Source organism: Symphodus melops, assembly GCF_947650265.1.
Source record: "Symphodus melops genome assembly, chromosome: 12".
Classification (NCBI taxonomy): Eukaryota; Metazoa; Chordata; class Actinopteri; order Labriformes; family Labridae; genus Symphodus; species Symphodus melops.
The window spans coordinates 8,644,894-8,662,549 of NC_136702.1; the positions used below are offsets into that span (position 1 = coordinate 8,644,894).

A 17,656-nucleotide genomic window follows, 5' to 3' on the forward strand; every position below is an offset into this window, starting at 1 on the left:
ATGTGACAGAGTGACAAAGAGACAACACAGCATGAAGCAGCAGTTCGACAAGAAGCATCGCGTGAAGCACCCCACACTCACCGCATTGGACTGGGTCCGGATCCGGCGACCCAGCCGGTCCCACAAACTGCTCTCATTCTGGTCTGCACCACAGCAAGTTACAGCACAACTGGGATCAGCCACCTTTCGCCTGGCCGACGGTTCACGTTGGCATGCCAGTCGCCTCAGACGAGTGGCACCACCGCCTGCCTCGGACCAGGTAACCGCAGCTCATCGGCGTCACACAGATGGGGACTGGGACCTGCCAAGTATACAGGCTGAGACCCCGGCTGAGAATCTCCCGGAGCCGAATGTGCCTGTCGAACCTCTGCAGCCTAGACCCCATCCTGTCCGGGTCCGCCAGAGGCCCCCTTACCTCACAGACTATGTCACAGACTTTTAAACCTTAGTATAGCGCATAGCCTGTCATGTGGCAGAATAAACCACAAGGCTATGCGGGTAAGTCGGCAGTCTACCCGGCTTATCCAGTCAGGTTGGCCGTTCGGGCCATAGTGTGTTATTATAAATTGTTAACCCTGTTGCAGTTGTTTGGACGCTTTAAAAAGGGGGGGTAAATGTGGTGTATCACCACATGCTATGGTGTGGTAGTCACGACAGTGTGACGTCACGGCCGGAAAGTGTTCGGTGTTTTGAAGGCAAGGTGTGTTGAGTGTACAACCTGTGTTACGACAATAAAGCCGCCATAAGCACACAGTCGATGTCCGTGTCTTACTGGACATAATAGATTCTTCTTGACTCATTACTCCAAAAGCAAATCCAATCGTGACGATTTAGAGTTGGAGAGTGAAAAAAGTAAAAGCTGCTCAATGTTAATTACTCGTGTTTTTAAGGATTACCGTAAATTCCGGACTATAAGCCGCTACTTTTTTCTCACACTTCGAGCACTGCGGCTTCTACTCCGGTGCGGCTAATGCATGGATTTTTTAGGGGGGACAATGAGCTTCTGCCGCAAAAATATTTGACTTCGTCACGTCGGATCTTAATATCAGTCATTTTGCGCTTCATGCACGCACCCTCATCATGGAAAACACACGGAGAAATACATATGATGCAGCTTTCAAGTTAAAGGCGATCGACCTGGCTGTCAAAGAAGCTAACAGAGCTGCTGCACGTTAAGATGACACTGACAGCGACAACAGAGACTGAGGAAGTGAGTAATGAAGTCATTCTGAGGCAGTGAATGGATGGACTTTTTCTTGTGAAATATATTACGGTCATCTTTTTCATCAGCCGTGTTACAGACACCGTCGGCAAGGCTTCGTATTGTAACGGTTCATGTTGTAAAGTCAGTAGTTGATAATGTGTTCATAATTCCGATTATGTGGAGAGTCAGTGAATGCACCAGCGAGAACGTGTTGAGTGGCTGTATGAGAGAACGCTGGGGGTACGGCATACATTTTAGGACATCCTCAGGTCTCAGACGAAGGTGTCAGACCTCAGACGAAAAAGCATCAGTTCTCAGGAAAACCTCCGTCGGGTGTCAGACCTCAGACGAAACGGCCTCAGACGAAAAAGCCTCAGACGAAAAAGCCTCAGACGAAACGGCCTCAGACGAAAAAGCCTCAGACGAAAAAGCCTCAGACGAAACGGCCTCAGACGAAAAAGCCTCAGACGAAACGGCCTCAGACTGAACGGCCTCAGACGAAAAAGCCTCAGACGAAAAAGCCTCAGACGAAACGGCCTCAGACGAAAAAGCCTCAGACGAAACGGCCTCAGAAGAAAAAGCCTCAGACGAAACGGCCTCAGACTGAACGGCCTCAGACGAAAAAGCCTCAGACGAAAAAGCCTCAGACTGAACGGCCTCAGACGAAAAAGCCTCAGACGAAACTGCCTCAGACATATTTATTTTATTTATTTTTAAATTCGAGGAGGGGGGGTGACTAAACGGCCTCAGATATAATTATTTTATTTATTTATATATTTTTAAATTGGGGGGGGAAGCGGAGCGTTGCCGGGGAACATGAAACGTCATCAAGATGCGACCACAACAACCCTGGCGCGTCTATGGGCCATAGACTGTAAAAATAATGGACGGGACAAGGTCCCCTGTGAAGTGAAGCTTTTTTTTTTAGATCGCCCCCTACTGACTGGCTGCAGTATAGGTCATAAGCCCCGCCTCCTCAATGATAACAGACGGGACTTGGGTCAAACTGTTAAGTTAAAATACTCGTCACATAATTTTTTTCCAGACCCAAACTCTGCTGTGATCATTAGATATTATCACCCTACATGGTGTTCAAGTGCTCATTTTTCTGTGAAGTTTGTTTTAAATAAGTTATTTGAGGTTAAAAAACGGGATTTTACGTCACACATGGCGATGATTGACAGCCGCGGATCTTGCGTATCGCTCTTGGTAAATAAGCAGTTACGTCGTGAAGTGAAGCCGAGACTCCACGGAGCTTTTCTGTTCAGTTTTTTCGTCTTTTTTGAGCTGGTGAAAGCTGTTTTTTCTGCAGTAAACTAATGTCACGGACCTGTGGACTCTAAGGGAGCTTTGCAGTTTTTACAGTAAGTAATAAAGTTTGATTTATGTGTCATTGCTTAAAGCGCTATCGAGCGAGCTAACATATTAGCAGGCTAAGCTAGGTTAGTTATCAGGTATGATTTATCTATTTATTTTACTTTTTAATATGAGCAAACCTAAGAACTGACATATGTTTCTTGATATTGTTATATCGTTTTTGTGAGTGGAATTGTATTTAAAATAAAAAACATGGTAATTAAAATCAGCTCATAGATGCCGTTCATTGACTGTATAGTTATGTTTCAGTAAATAAGAAATAGGTCTGGTAAGGTTTTAAAAAAAGTAAGTGTACATGTTTACAGTCTGTGTAAAGAGTGTGTTATACAGAGATTAACATGTCACCATGCAGGCTGATATTTATAATACTGTATAATGAGGTAGAATATTTCTCTAGATATCAGGATAAAACTAAAGTAAGCTCTGATTTAACTTCTGTCTGATTTAAGAGACTGACAGAAACGTGAACACAAACAATCAGCAGTGGTGTAATATAATATTAACCAAGCATCATGCTGCTTAAAAATGCCAAATATTCAGCATGAGTTTACACACACACTACCAATCCAATAATCACAAGTTGATCATGTTGTACATTTAATGACGCTTATTAATAAATGGTGTTATAACTTGACAAAACCTGACACAGACTACAAAACAGGCTGCTTGTTATGGTGGTTAGGAGGAGACAGACAGGCTCAATAAAAGAAGGCATAAAGATCACGTTTCTCACAAAATTATATATTAATGTTTCTTATTTTGCATATATAATCATTAATGAAGATTTTATGTCTTTTAATAGGTATTTCCCTGTTTTCACCAACATATTATACATTAAACTGAGGATTTCCTTTTTCTCATGTTGTCTCTCTCTTCCAGCTCGTCCTCGGAGGATTGCAGGACCTGACCACTGCTTCTCTTACCAGGGCGTTTGGTCTGATCTTACACTGGACAGCGGTCTGATGTGAAACAGTGGGCCGAGTGTCGCGCCTGAGCCACAGAGGACGCAGCTCGCACGTCCTGAGCAATGTTTGACTATTCATTCAAAAGATGAACGGAAGAAAAGAGAGGCTGTTTAATACCGAGGTTTTTCTTATAAGCCACATTTTGTTTTTGTTATTTTTAGATTAATCTGCTTTAACTTTAACATACTGTTCACTCATTTGCCTCTTTCAAACCTGTATAACCCACAAAAACCTTAAATACTGCCTCCATCTAACTGAACAATCAAGTGAAAGAAAGTAGCTTAAAATACCACACTATGTTTTTAAGCACAATCTGTATTTGTTCAAGTTACAAGACTAGTGTTACATTTCATGTGATTGAATAAAATATAATAATGTAATTGCCTTCTCAGTCGTGTCTGTATCATACCACTCTACTGTCTTTATGTGCATGCTGTCTTTAACACTAACCTGCATTAAATGTTCAGCACTCGAGTGTTGATGTACTTTTAAAGCTATTTGTTTCCCAGCTGTGACTTCTGTCATTACAAGAACATGAGACAGTCCATGTTTTTACAGCTTAAAACAGGAGAGAAAAGGTTCAAATCAATGAATACTTTATTTGATTTATAACACATAGTGTGAATGATGGTTCAGTTATAAAAGTGAGGAGGTTACTGGTTTGAATCCCTGTCTGACAGGAGTCTCTCTGTGAGTAGTTTGCATGCTCTCTTCCCTCCACAGTCCAAAGGTGTTCACCGAGAGGAGAACAAAGTAAGGGAGACCATCAGGTGAGCTGGCAGGGGTATCTGTATCAGCCATCTTTCTTCTTCCTTGTGTCTAAAATGAGGATAATAAAAAACAATGAGATAAACATCTTAGACAAGGAAAAGAACCAGAGAAAAGGTCCATACAAACAGAAACCTTAATGAAACAGATTCATTTACCAACTCCACAGTTATGCACAGAAACACATACTCTGTAAATGTACATAGAACTGAAGTAACTACTGACAGCAGATATAACTTTAGTACTATGTGCATCACTACTTTCAATCATATAACATATTTTCACCAGCATATGTTCGATCTGTACACAGTTTATGTTGCTAACTTAGCTTAAAATAGTTTTAGTTCGTTTTTTGCCAAAAATAAAAGGTTTAATAACCCCCACAGTTAAAGAAGATAGATAGATAGATAGATACTGAGGGAAATTCAAGGCATCCAGTAACAATAAACAAGACATACAGGACACGAAAAAACGTTTAAATTCAATAATTAATATAAAAAGTGTGATTTTCTTAATTTCTGAATGAACTACGTTTAGATATTTGACTTGAAATATATGGTGGTTTTGTACTCACGTTTATGGTCGGTAGATGAATTTCTCTCCGTAAAGATTCTTAAGTTCTTGGCGTAGCTGGGCTGCGTAAGCTATCAGAGCGGTACGCAAAGTGGGCGGGGCGTGTTGCCAGGGCTCCTCCCGCCGGACCCTACTGCGCAGACTGGTTGCAAAATTCCAAGATGACAGCGCCCATGAGGGCTGTAAAAAAGCTTCACGAACGTAGAACGGAAACAGCTACAGTCCACACCCACTGCTATGGGCGCGGAATGAAAACTTACTTACTGTATTTTCATTCCGCGCCCATAGACGCGCCAGGGTTGTTGTGGTCGCATCTTGATGACGTTTCATGTTCCCCGGCAACGCTCCGCTTCCCCCCCAATTTAAAAATATATAAATAAATAAAATAATTATATCTGAGGCCGTTTAGTCACCCCCCCCCCCCCTCGAATTTAAAAATAAATAAAATAAATATGTCTGAGGCAGTTTCGTCTAAGGCTTTTTCGTCTGAGGCCGTTCAGTCTGAGGCCGTTTCGTCTGAGGCTTTTTCGTCTGAGGCCGTTTCGTCTGAGGCTTTTTCGTCTGAGGCCGTTTCGTCTGAGGCTTTTTCGTCTGAGGCTTTTTCGTCTGAGGCCGTTCAGTCTGAGGCCGTTTCGTCTGAGGCTTTTTCGTCTGAGGCTTTTTCGTCTGAGGCTTTTTCGTCTGAGGCCGTTTCGTCTGAGGCTTTTTCGTCTGAGGCTTTTTCGTCTGAGGCTTTTTCGTCTGAGGCTTTTTCGTCTGAGGCTTTTTCGTCTGAGGCCGTTTCGTCTGAGGCTTTTTCGTCTGAGGCTTTTTCGTCTGAGGCCGTTTCGTCTGAGGTCTGACGCCGTTTAGTCTGAGACAGTTTCATCTGAGGCCGTTTAGTCTGAGGTCTGACACCCGACGGAGGTTTTCCTGAGAACTGATGCTTTTTCGTCTGAGGTCTGACACCTTCGTCTGAGACCTGAGGATGTCCTAAAATGTATGCCGTATGGGGGAGAGAGTTGGATTGTTACGGCAAGTTATGTGTTGCTCTCTGCTGTAAACGGCGTGGTCACGGCCGACAGTGATCGGGTTATTAAAAATTATTATTTGAACGCTCTCGTCGTCCTTTAACGTCCGTACGGACGCTACAGTATTTGCGGATGTTACCGGTAGCCTACGTCTGTGTAAATAGCTCTTGTTATAGCGTGGACACCTGCGGCTTATAATCAAGTGCGGCTTATATATGTACAAATACATTTATTTACTTATTTTTAGCCGGTGCGGCTTAAATCCAGGTGCGCTCAATAGTACGGAATTTACGGTATTTTGAGGCTTTTATGTCTTTATTTTGAGAAAGGACAAAGGACCGTGGATAGAGTCAGAAATCTGCTGTCATGTCTTTTCAGGGAGTGTCAAGGAAAAGAGAGCTATTTTTGAAAGACCGGCTTCAATCAAAAAAGCTCAACGTTAATTCTGTCAGCTCTGAGCTGTAACTAATGCTTATTTCATGATAACCACCACGAGGGCAACAAGTCCTCTCATCAAACATTTGTCATATTTGCTGATTAATCACTTTATCATTTACTCTGAATAAATATCACAAACTGCTCTCACCTTTATTGTTTGTTACTCCAACTGCTTATTTCACATCTCTTAAAGCAGTTCTTCTCCTTCATACATTTATTTTCAGATATGAATCCTCCTAAATCTTCACCTGGTGAATTAAAACATCTAAACGATTAGAAGCTGCAGAGTGATATGAATCCAGAACAGATCATAGACTCTGTTGATGAAGAGGTCTCAGAGTCTGGAGAAAATGAAACAGACCCAGCTGGTGTCAGAAATACCAAAGACACACATCAGGAATCTACTCCTGTGCAGCCAGGTCTGAAAACAAGTCTTCTTTTTTTAAGTAGATGAAGAATTACAACAGCAAGAAGGAAAAGAAACAATAAAAAAGTGACTGAACTACGGAGGGGAGATTAATTAACTTTCAGTCCATGTCGTAGCAAAGACATGGACTGTTGTATGTTATATGTTGAAAGACACAACATATAATTGTTTTGTATTTTTCATACAGTCCCATCGTCTGCCTCACCCAAAGATGAAACCTCTCTTGATGTGAACTCTCCAGATGTGGACCTGAAGGTCACTGATGGGGAACAACAGAAAGGGTCTGACTCAGAGGAGGTCAATGAAGACCCTCCAGAAGAAACTGTCTCACACCCTGATCCATCAGGTACTCAAGAGACAATATATGATTTGTCTTTTCTCCTTATAAAGCTACCACTTATTGTTTTTAATCTGTTTCAGGCTCAGATGAAGACGAGGCTCAGGGAGATGAAAAGAGCCCGCTTCATGACACGACACAAACACTTCCAGAGAGTGAAAAAGGTAAAAGCTGCTCAATGTTAATTACTCTTTTTTTAGAGGTTTGTTTTGGGGCTTTTATGCCAGTAGTTTGAGATAGCCTAGTGGGTAGAGTCCAGTGTTCTTCATGAGGAAGGTTCAAATAAGAAACTTCATGTTTAAGATTCACCTCAAAGATCTCACTGATAACTTCCTCCATGTTGGTCGAACAGCATTTTTATATTCTCTGGTACTTTATATGTTTTGTTCTCTTCAGGCATATAAAAACACAAAACAGACTGAACTATAGGAGAACAAAACGTGACTTTCAGTCCATGTCGTAGCAGCAGGACACCAACAATAAACAGTTTATATTTAAATGTGTTTGAAATACTTGAACACATTCAGATCCTTTCATAAGTCTCTCCCTGCATGCTGGCTGTGATCTGTCTCATGTAGCTGTCATGTGAGGATCAGCTTACTGTGATGTTCACTCTTCCTTTATCCAGCTGTGTCTATCTTTGAATCATTCTGTCTGGATTAATGCTACTTCTCTATTCAGAGAACATTTAAGACAACATCTCCTGCATCCATTTAACACCAAATAAATCTCTGAACATGTGACTCCTTTACTAACACTAAACAGACAGGTGCACTTATTGAATTGATTTGTATTCTTTCTGTTTCAGAGCCAGAGAAGAATCCCGTTGAGGGTGATGAAGCATCGTCTGACCCACCCACAGATCCAACTTCTCCTGCTACAGCTAACGTCAGTCCTCCTGCGACTGAGAGCCCTCCAGGTGTGGACCATCTTCACCCTGCTGAGGATCACGAGAAAGGGTCTGAACTACAGGAGGTCAATGAAGACCCTCAAGAGGAAACTGATCCATCAGGTACACAAGAGAACAGAAATGAATCAGACAAATCCTCTGAACAAGTCGTCCAGTGTTTCTCATGAGGAAGGTTCTCAGATACAAAAGACAGATCAAGATGAAACTGGTCCTCTCTTTACAACAATAAAGACTAATGGTACATTTAGTAAAGCACATGATAAAAAGTGGAGGAGGGACTTTATTAATTACACCTCACTCTTCACACAGAGACTGTTTGATAAGACTCTTTGATTCAAACCACAAAGACTGTCTCTGAACATGTGAGTCCTTTACTAACACTAAACAGACAGGTGCACTTTTTAAATTGATTTGTATTCTTCATACTTTTTGTTTCAGAGACGACTCAACATGAGGGTGAGAAAGTATCGCCTGACCCACCCACAGATCAAACCTCTGCTGTTGCTAACGTCAGTCCTCCTGTGACTGAGAGCTCTCCAGATGTGGACTTGAAGGTCACTGATGGGGAACAACAGAAAGGGTCTGAACCACAGCAGGTCAATAAACCCTCAAACGGAAAATGTGTCATAAACTGATTTATCAGGCACTCAACAGAACAGAAATCAATCAGACAAATCCTCTGTGAACAAGTCGTCCAGTGTTCCTCATGAGGAAGGTTCCAACACGCAAAAGAAGAATCTGCAGAAGAAGCCAAACGTGAAGTCAAACAGGTTTCTCAAGCTGAAAAGGAATCTGGTTCAATGAGTAATGGAGATAAGCCTTCAAACCAAAGAGGAGAGGAAAACCGGCAACACTGACACAAAAGTCTGCAGACACTCCACAGGCAGATTCAGATCAACACACTGAGGGCCGAAGCAGGAGACAGTCAGACAACACAACAGCAGAGGTAGATAAAAGTGAGGGTGAAAATGTTGAAGATAAAAAAGAGGAAGAGTGCGGTAAAAACGTCAGACAATGAGAGCCTGAGTGAGAATGAAGACAAACAGAGAGATGAAGGTGTTGATTAGGCCTGAGGAAAAAATATGTGGCAGCAGAAAAAAACTGAAAAAGTGTTTCATTTGTACCATTGTTTTTTTTTTTTTAATCAAAAATTGTATTAATATGAATGCTTTATGTGTGACTAACATGTATTTTTTAAGATGTTTCGATGAATTATGCTTATGAATTATTTTTTTTAAATAAGAGAAATGTTTATTTAATCATCGGTTTAACAGCACTAATGTTTTATGTCATGCTCGAACCTTGTGAGGTTACATACTGGAGTCACAACAAGGAACAGAAAAAAAAAAAAACAATACTGTTTTTTAATCATAAGACAAACTTTATGGTGTAATGGAATAATGCGCCGTGTTGAACATCCAGCTACTGAAGAATCTAATTTCATTGACAGGGCTGAACATCTCTCTGTATTCATAAAGAATCTTCCAGTCAGATATTTGTTCTCCTGTGAATTTACAAACTTGTACTGCCATTTTTTAAAGAGACCAGTTTGTGTCTGCTAATGAAACTGCTGTGAGGATAATATTTGAAGATTTCTCAGAGCTCAGGGTTTAACTGTCACTACTTTTTGTTTTCTTGCATTAAATGAGTAGTTATAGGAAACAGCAGTAGAAGTGAACATGATTGTTTTCCAATATTCTTTGCACTGATTATTAAAAGAGTTTGGGGGTCTATTTACTGTTGTCTCTCTCGCTCTGCCTTTTTTTTTTTTTTTACAAAAAAACTATCAGTCATTCACTGACATTACTTTTCAAGAAATATTGTACTTTTAATTTACAGAAGGTAATTTTAAAGCAGTGAGTCATGTAACAATATTTATTCACGGGATAAAGTGATTTTTGGAAAGAAACAAAAGTGCACAAAATGTAATAAAAGTATAAAGTCATAGAGGAGAATTCTAACTTTTAGGAATATTTCGTGAGAAACTGTAGTGACATTGAAGTGTCAGTAGGGGGCAGTGTTTACCAGCCGTTGTCTCGCCTGATGTCTTTATTTCTGCAGATAATAACTGAGTAGTTTTTTTAAGGACCTCAAGTGGCAGAAGGGCTTTAGCTTTAGAGGGAACAAATACACGGTTAAAATGCGAGAGTACATGGATACTTTGAAGCCCCGTAGCTCCTCTGTTTTTATGCAGACAAGTGGTGATCATAATATGAAACATAAGTTAGATCATTACGAATGCTATCTTCAGTCTGTAAACCTGTTGAAAACAACTTACAAATCTTTCAATAAAAATGAGAGCCATAACAACTGGATAGGCCTACAGCTAATGTATCTTTTCACTCCTGTCACACTTCTCTAAATATTTCTACGATAACAAACACAAAGCTGAGCTTCCGGTTACAGAAGTAAAGTAGAAGTGTGAAAAGAAGAATGAGGAAAAAAAACCTATTAGCCTATTTACCTAACCCTTTTAAACGGCCTTTTTTCTATGGTTAACATCAACACTGAAGCTGGGAAACACACACCTTTTCAGGTGGGCACATGAGATAGTGTGTCTTCATAAGAAACCAATTCCCTCCATATGCAAAAAGCTATTTTGCAAGCCCCTAAAGTAGCCTAATGTAAACCACAGTTAGCCTAGAACAGGCGTCGTGACGTCAAGATAACTTATTGTGAAGGTCGGGGATAAACAGAGACCGGAAGCTCAGGTGTTACACCTGGACGAAATTCATTCGTTTGGCTGCTTGCATATTTATTTGCACTCTACAGACACACCCATGTATATCTGAACCACTGCTGCTCCAAGATGTTTTGAGTTGATCTTGTCCGTAGGCCTACATGTAAGAAAAATAACAACCCAGTGAGTTTTTCGAGAGAATAAACCTGCGAGGAAAACTGTTGATCTCTTCCTGCACCTGCGACGACGACAAAGTTAAAGTACCAGTAGGATAAATGTACCTGTGATTTATCTGCTCCTCTGACATGGCTTGTTTCTACTTCCTGGCCTCCTTCATATTTACCTTCTGTCTCGGTGAGTTTTTCTGCTGACAAACATTGTGTTTTTAGTTTGAGACTTTAGTGTTGACATGAAACTAAAGAGACTTTATCAAGGCATGTTAAGTTAATCATTCATCCAGACATGGGTACAAAGTACACAGTATTTCAATGAAGCTAAAGTGTCCCTATTAGACAAACAGGCTACATTAAATTATTATTGACCAGTTTATGATTTAGCTTACAAAATCCACAATTCACAAGTTTATTATAAAGTCATAAGTTTTCATAACAGACTAAGAAATACAACTGATCATATTAGTCTATGTTTTCTTTTATTCGTTTAACTGTAGATGCCAATGTTTATGGCTACTGTACTCTTACAAAGTAAAAAGCTTGACCTTCTCATACCTCTCTATTATACGTTTCTAGTTGCTGGATTGACTCCAAAATATGTCCTCAATGGGACAGGGGACCATTTGAAGCCAGACTTCCTTGGACATCCACAATCAATTCTGTGGATACATAATGGCAACAAAGTGGTCGACTTTGACGGCAAAGAGGAACAAGTGTACGAAGCATTTAAACACAGGATCACTCTCGACTGGATCACAGCAGAACTTGAAATCACCGACCTCAAATTTGAAGACAGTGGAGTCTATGGAGTGGAAGTAAACATTGACAACAAGTTTTATTATTCACTATTTGAACTGAAGGTCATAGGTAGGTTTAACATTTAACACACAGATAATAATCAATCCATCAACATGAACACAGCTGGAAGTGGGCTAAAAATAAACCCCAGTGTAAACTGTAAATAAAAAGAGACAGGGATGATTTAAAACATTGAAACCCCAGATGGAATTGAAAATAACACAAAGACAACCTGCTAAATGTAGAAACTGTGAAATTACACATTATTGTTTGAATTATGTCTTAAAAAGAAAGTTGGTACAGTAGCAATGAAAGACTGGAAACGTTTAGTTTTTATTATCACTTGATGGAACACATCAAACTGGATGAGGTGAAGTGGCCACAGGTTAGTAACATGGCAGGTTTAAAAAAAGAACAACCCAGAGAGGCTGAGTCTTTGTGATGATGTGAACGGCTTCTTTGAAAGTCTGTGCTGATAAACAGTACAGCACTCAGAATCATGTTGTTGTTTTTTGAAAATATAGTTGAAAATAATCTCGGGGGTTATTGTCTGCCAAAAGTACATAACATGAGAGGATTCAGAGAACCTAAAGAAATATCTGTATGTGGAGGACAAGGCGTGTGGCCCTGAGACAGCCCTGCATTAAAAACAGATACCACTCTGTGGTGGACGCCGCATTAATTGTCTTAGAAACAGAGTGCTAGCTGGAACTTCACCATGCAAAATCAGAAATGATATACAGTGTATAGCAGATCCAGAAACAGTGCCACATGTGGGTCTGACGAGAGATGTGTTTATAGGCTCTGTACCTTTGGCAACACTTCAGTTTCAAGTCGCTCATTTTGTCACATTTGTATGTTTTGAGGTTTTTAATGTGTCTGAATAACATAACATTTTTTTTTTCTCTACAAGTGTTTAGCACTTGTATTCAGAAACAAACATATATCAGTCATCATAATCAGTAAATGGAGAATTATTCCTGTCACATTCTACACTTCAGGCAGCCTGATGTTGGTTCATGGTCTCACTAAAAGTTAACATGGTTAGTAAAGGCTGGTTCACACGGCAGGATTTTAAAATTGTCGGCCGATTTCCCAAACTTCAGAGACCACACACACGGCGATAAATAATCTGAGGTTTTACAGTTCTGGTCGTACAGTGTGTGGTGTGCGGCCACACGGCAACATCAACACACCACACACGAACCGATTTCACTCGCGAACGTCCCCCGATCAGATGGGAAATCTCGCAAAACCTCTCGAGATTAAACGTGTTTCCAGAGTCAACAAACGGACGAAGAGGATGTAATAGGGATCGTTTTACTGTGTTTTTAACTGAAAAACAAAAAACGTGTTAAAAACGTTTTAAAAAGAGGCGTCGGTCAAAGGAGCGGAGACTACGGGAGCATGAGCTGTACTTGCTACATGTTGACATGGAGGTGAGTAGTTGTTTTGCTCCCGGTATTTTCGCTACTACGTCACCTCGCTTTCTGATTGGCTACGCGTCACATTCAACAGGCTCATGCTCGTTTTCCCCTCGGGGGACACCACACATGATGAGAGATCGGGCCAAAACAATCCAACATGTTGAATATCCCCGATTTGAGATCGGAGCGGTCCCGACGTTCTTCCGACCAGACGAGAGCAGTCTGAACACACCACACACGGCAGGATGATCTTATAAGATTATTTTATGATGATCGGGGCGTCCTTAAGATTATCGGAAGGGGAGAATCTGGGCTAAAATCGGCGTAATTATCCTGCCGTGTGAACTAGGCTTAAGTGTAGCAGGTTTCTTAAAGGAACTGAAGGGCGGTGTAGAGGGGAGGGTAAATATTATCTTTTGATATTGATGCTATAAAATGGATTTTATAGAACTGCATCTACTTTTTATCATGGCTGAGAGGAGTGCCCTTGATAAACAACTGAAGACAGTTTATATTCAGGGGCAGAGCAGAAGTTACTTTCACTTTCTCATGCTACAGAACAAAGTCAGGTTGTTGAATTGAAGGTCGAGCCCTCTACAACAGATTCCTTTAACTATGACATCATTCTTTCGTTTAAAATGAGTCGATCTTAATCAAACTGTGATAAAAAGACTGATGTTATAAATTAAAGACACTCTTGCTACCAAATCTTTTTCTGATACGAAGTGTAATGCCCTTCATTTCCAACAATGTTTATTATCCTATCAAAAATATTCACTTGTTTGCACAAACGTAATCTGTTCCACTGTTTCTGTGTATACATATCAGGGCCCGACGGATATGAGACTTTTGCGGACAATTCCGATATATCAACAAGATTATTTTTCTTTACAGTTAAACAAAAGCCTTTATTGGCCAGAATAACTAAGAATGCACTTAAACACTTGGAAATTAACAACTATAAATAAAAAGTTTGTAAACCATAAATAAACTTGAATTTAAGTAACCGAGTGATATTGGAATTTATCAGAGATCAAATTAATCATGTCATACAATATGAGGATTTCAGTATGTATTCATCTATATATCCATTTTCACATTTTCTTTCAGACAAGGTTGCCATGCCGACCATATCTTGTGAGATACACAAAGACAGCAGCTCGGATGTTTCTGAAGTCCAGGCGACGCTGCTGTGCTCTGCAGAGCTCACATCACCTGAGTCCTTGATGAAGTTTGAGTGGACATCATCACGGGGAACATCACAACCAGGACACAAGATGAATATATCTGTGGGACATGAACAAGCTAATGAAGAATACATTTGTTCAGTCAGCAACCCTGTGAGCAGAGAGACGACTACATTCACAGCAAAGGATTGTTTCCCTGGTATGATCTTATGGATAACTGCATGTTCATGTTTTGGATTTGATCATTTTTAAGTGAATGTTCTTTTAGAAAATGTGAAGCTTTGTGGCCAAGTTCAACTTTTTCTCACCAGGCTTGACAAGATGAAGATGTGTGAAAAGATCTCTTTGACACAAGGACTCATAGTTGTTCATCAAATGAATGTTTTGGTTGTCTCTGTTGTTACTGTATGATGGGTTGAATAATATAACTGTCCCTAAAGCTGAATCTATCAACAGACTGAATAATATTAATGCAACGTATCACGATCGTGGTTCTATTCTGACAGACACACTGAGACTCTGTGCAGGCTGAAAGATAGACACTTTATTGTTCAGCGTAGAGCCCTTATATACAGCACAACAGATGTCACAAATTCCTTCCCACTTTAGATACTTCTGTACATGGTATGAAGAAACACATCTCCTTGACTCGAATGTCAAACCTCTATTTGAGGAACACTTCAACATTGTACTGTCAACTGAGGCCGAACATTATACTTTTAGAATACCTCGAAAGACATTCTTCTCTTCAAATATGGTCATAGCTTCTCCAAATAGATCGTAGTCTGCTCACAGCAAAGTCACCTCTACAAAGTGTATCCAAACTGAACGTATTCACAGAAATTCGTACTATCACTGTACTACATGATGTTGTTTTAGTGGCGAGTGTCCCTCTAACTTTTGACTCTTGTGTTTCTGTGCAGAAGAAGATTCATCTGTAGCTTTAGCCGTCAGCCTGACTGTCATTGGTTTATTTGTACTCGTGTTGAGCATCATCTTCTGCAAAGTGAGACAAAAAGGTACAGTAGAAAGTAACGACACTTTCATCAGATAAAACATTTCTCAGGATCTAGATCCTCAGCAGTGCGACCTGATAACATTTATATTACTGATGTGCAATTATTTTAAAAGCTGTGTGTAACAGTTAAGTGCTCAGAATAAGTTTAGAAAGAGGAAAGGTAGTTAGTAAGTTATCAAAAGCTTGTCTATGATTACCCACAATGTGAAGAAAGTCAATAATGTTCTCAGTCATCCAGGTCATGGTCCATTAGAAGCCAACTGGACTGATTAAAGATCTTAAACATCTTCAAGAACAAGCTTCGACATATTGAGCCCTGTTATTGAACACAAGCAGCTTTTATGAATCACTTCAATCTTCACATTGTACTCAAACTAACACGTACTTATCACCTTTTCATCATCACCTCTCACCTTTGATTCCAGCATGTTTTGCTAAAGGACGACAGGATGATGAGGAGAAACAGTCATCAGTTGAAGGTATGATTCTTTATGTTTTCAGCGAGTACCAGATGAAACATTTTCTTCAGGCTGGTGTTTTCTGTTTATTGTGTACAGAAAGAGTTACAGAGAAGAGCAAGCACTACCTCCAAAAACACAATCCTTTCAATTACAAACAGTTGATGTCCTACAAATAAAGAATATTTGATTGTTCTTTGAATGAAATGAATTGTTTCTCTGTTCATGGTTAATATCATCGTCACTTTGATACAGTTTGTTTAGATGAAACTTAACATTTGATATTGATGCATTCTGTGGTGACCTGGAGACAGTCAGGGGTTCTAATGTGAAAATGTTGATCAAATTACTCTTCAATATCTGATTCATCTTTTCTCACTGTAAATCTACAACATGTGTTCTGTGATGTGTTTCAGGTTCAGCTCAGAGAGGTGAAAACAAACCTCTTCTTCACGGAGAGGAAACGCTTCCATTTCATCAGAGACTCGACTATTCTGTGCCAGAAAATACGTTACTTAAAGGTGATAAAAAATCAATTTATGAAGAAATTGAGATTCTTCTCTAAGATTTAAAATTGATTCATAATTTCTAAACTATTTTTTTTAATGATGGGGGGGAGACTAATCCGTCACTCCTTGTGTTCTGTGATGGGTTTCAGGCTCAGATGTGGAGACAGATCAGACAGGTGAAAAAGAACCTCTTCTTGGTAAGAAAACAGCCCTCTTCTTGGCGAACAAACTAGTTTAATGTATTTATTTTCATTTATAACATACTACTGTAAAATAGTGCAGTTCTCTTGATAACAGAGAGGATACACTGGTTTGCAGAGTTTGGAAAAGTGATAGTCTCTGTTATACAATTGGACAATTCAATTCAAGAAATAAAACAGCCACAGCTTCTGAGAAGTGTTGAACCGTTCTTTCTGACTTTGTCCTCGAGAGCTTCCATCCACGTCTGTTACCTGTGTGTGTATTTTATTCAGCTCATAGTTTGATTGAGCTTTTATTTGTAAACAGTACAGAAAAGAATAACTCTGATTTAAGTTCACTGCATGTGTCATGAATTATTTCTACTAAAATAATATTTCCCCCCCAGCACCTGTTGAGGATACGAAGCCACCAGAAGGTCAGACCACCACAAAGATTCTTTATGTTAGCTGAGACACAATATAAGAGAGGCTACCAATAAAGCTGGTTACATCTGACTCTTTACTTTGATCAGGTTTCGTTAAAAAGAAGGTCGAGAAGATTGAAGAAAGGGATAAAAAACTTTTACAGACTCAATCCAAGGGAATCCCAGGTAATTTAGAATGAGAAGTAGATTTTTGCAGTCAGCTGCAGCTAATTCTTATTTTTATTTTCACAATCAAAAAGCAGTGAGTCCTAACACTGAACGAGGTACAACAAATGAATAGTTGTTGTTTTTGTACTCCAGTGTCTGAGAGTGTCTCTGTACTCTTTACTATCTTAAGTCACTTTTTTCTGTTTTAGTTTCAAAAAGAATTACAAGTATTTATAAGAACGTCCACAGAGGTGAACCAGATGTATATCAGATCAAACCCCCTGAGGAGACAGAAGAAACAGAACAGTCAGGTATGTAAACCTAAATGTCAAAGCCTTCCTCAGCAGTATACCATTAATACAATGTGTGTTACATATTGTAATGCTGGTACTTCACATACTTTAGAAAAGTCAGAGCTTCTCACATGTTGGCACATTTGGCTGTTTGTTCCAATCAGATTCAGAAAGCTAGAACACTCGCTCTATCACACTTTGAGTATTTCTACAAGGTTCACTTCCTTCTCATCAGAGACTCTACTATTCTGTGCCAGAAAATACGTTACTTAAAGGTGATAAAAAATCAATTTATAAAGAAATTGAGATTCTTCTCTAAGATTTAAAATTGA

At 39.8% G+C, this 17,656-nt stretch overlaps 2 protein-coding genes across 2 annotated transcripts in view; both read left to right on the forward strand.

Moving 5' to 3' along the window:
- Window positions 1–17,656, forward strand: part of LOC306833263 (uncharacterized protein) — a 94,413-nt gene that overhangs the window by 18,556 nt on the left and 58,201 nt on the right. The window contains exons 13-15 of the mRNA XM_079358412.1: window positions 6,950–7,108; window positions 7,183–7,263; window positions 7,908–8,074. Coding sequence (XP_079214538.1) covers window positions 6,950–7,108; window positions 7,183–7,263; window positions 7,908–8,074 — 407 coding nt within the window. The remainder of the gene's footprint in view (window positions 1–6,949; window positions 7,109–7,182; window positions 7,264–7,907; window positions 8,075–17,656) is intronic.
- On the forward strand, window positions 10,769–16,497 carry LOC306832903 (CD48 antigen-like; the record flags this gene model as incomplete). Its single annotated transcript, XM_079357923.1, has 7 exons — window positions 10,769–11,043; window positions 11,439–11,729; window positions 14,198–14,473; window positions 15,198–15,293; window positions 15,718–15,771; window positions 16,167–16,271; window positions 16,409–16,497. The coding sequence occupies exons 1-7, from the start codon at window positions 10,995–10,997 to the stop codon at window positions 16,495–16,497; spliced, it is 960 nt and encodes a 319-aa protein (XP_079214049.1). The 5' UTR covers window positions 10,769–10,994.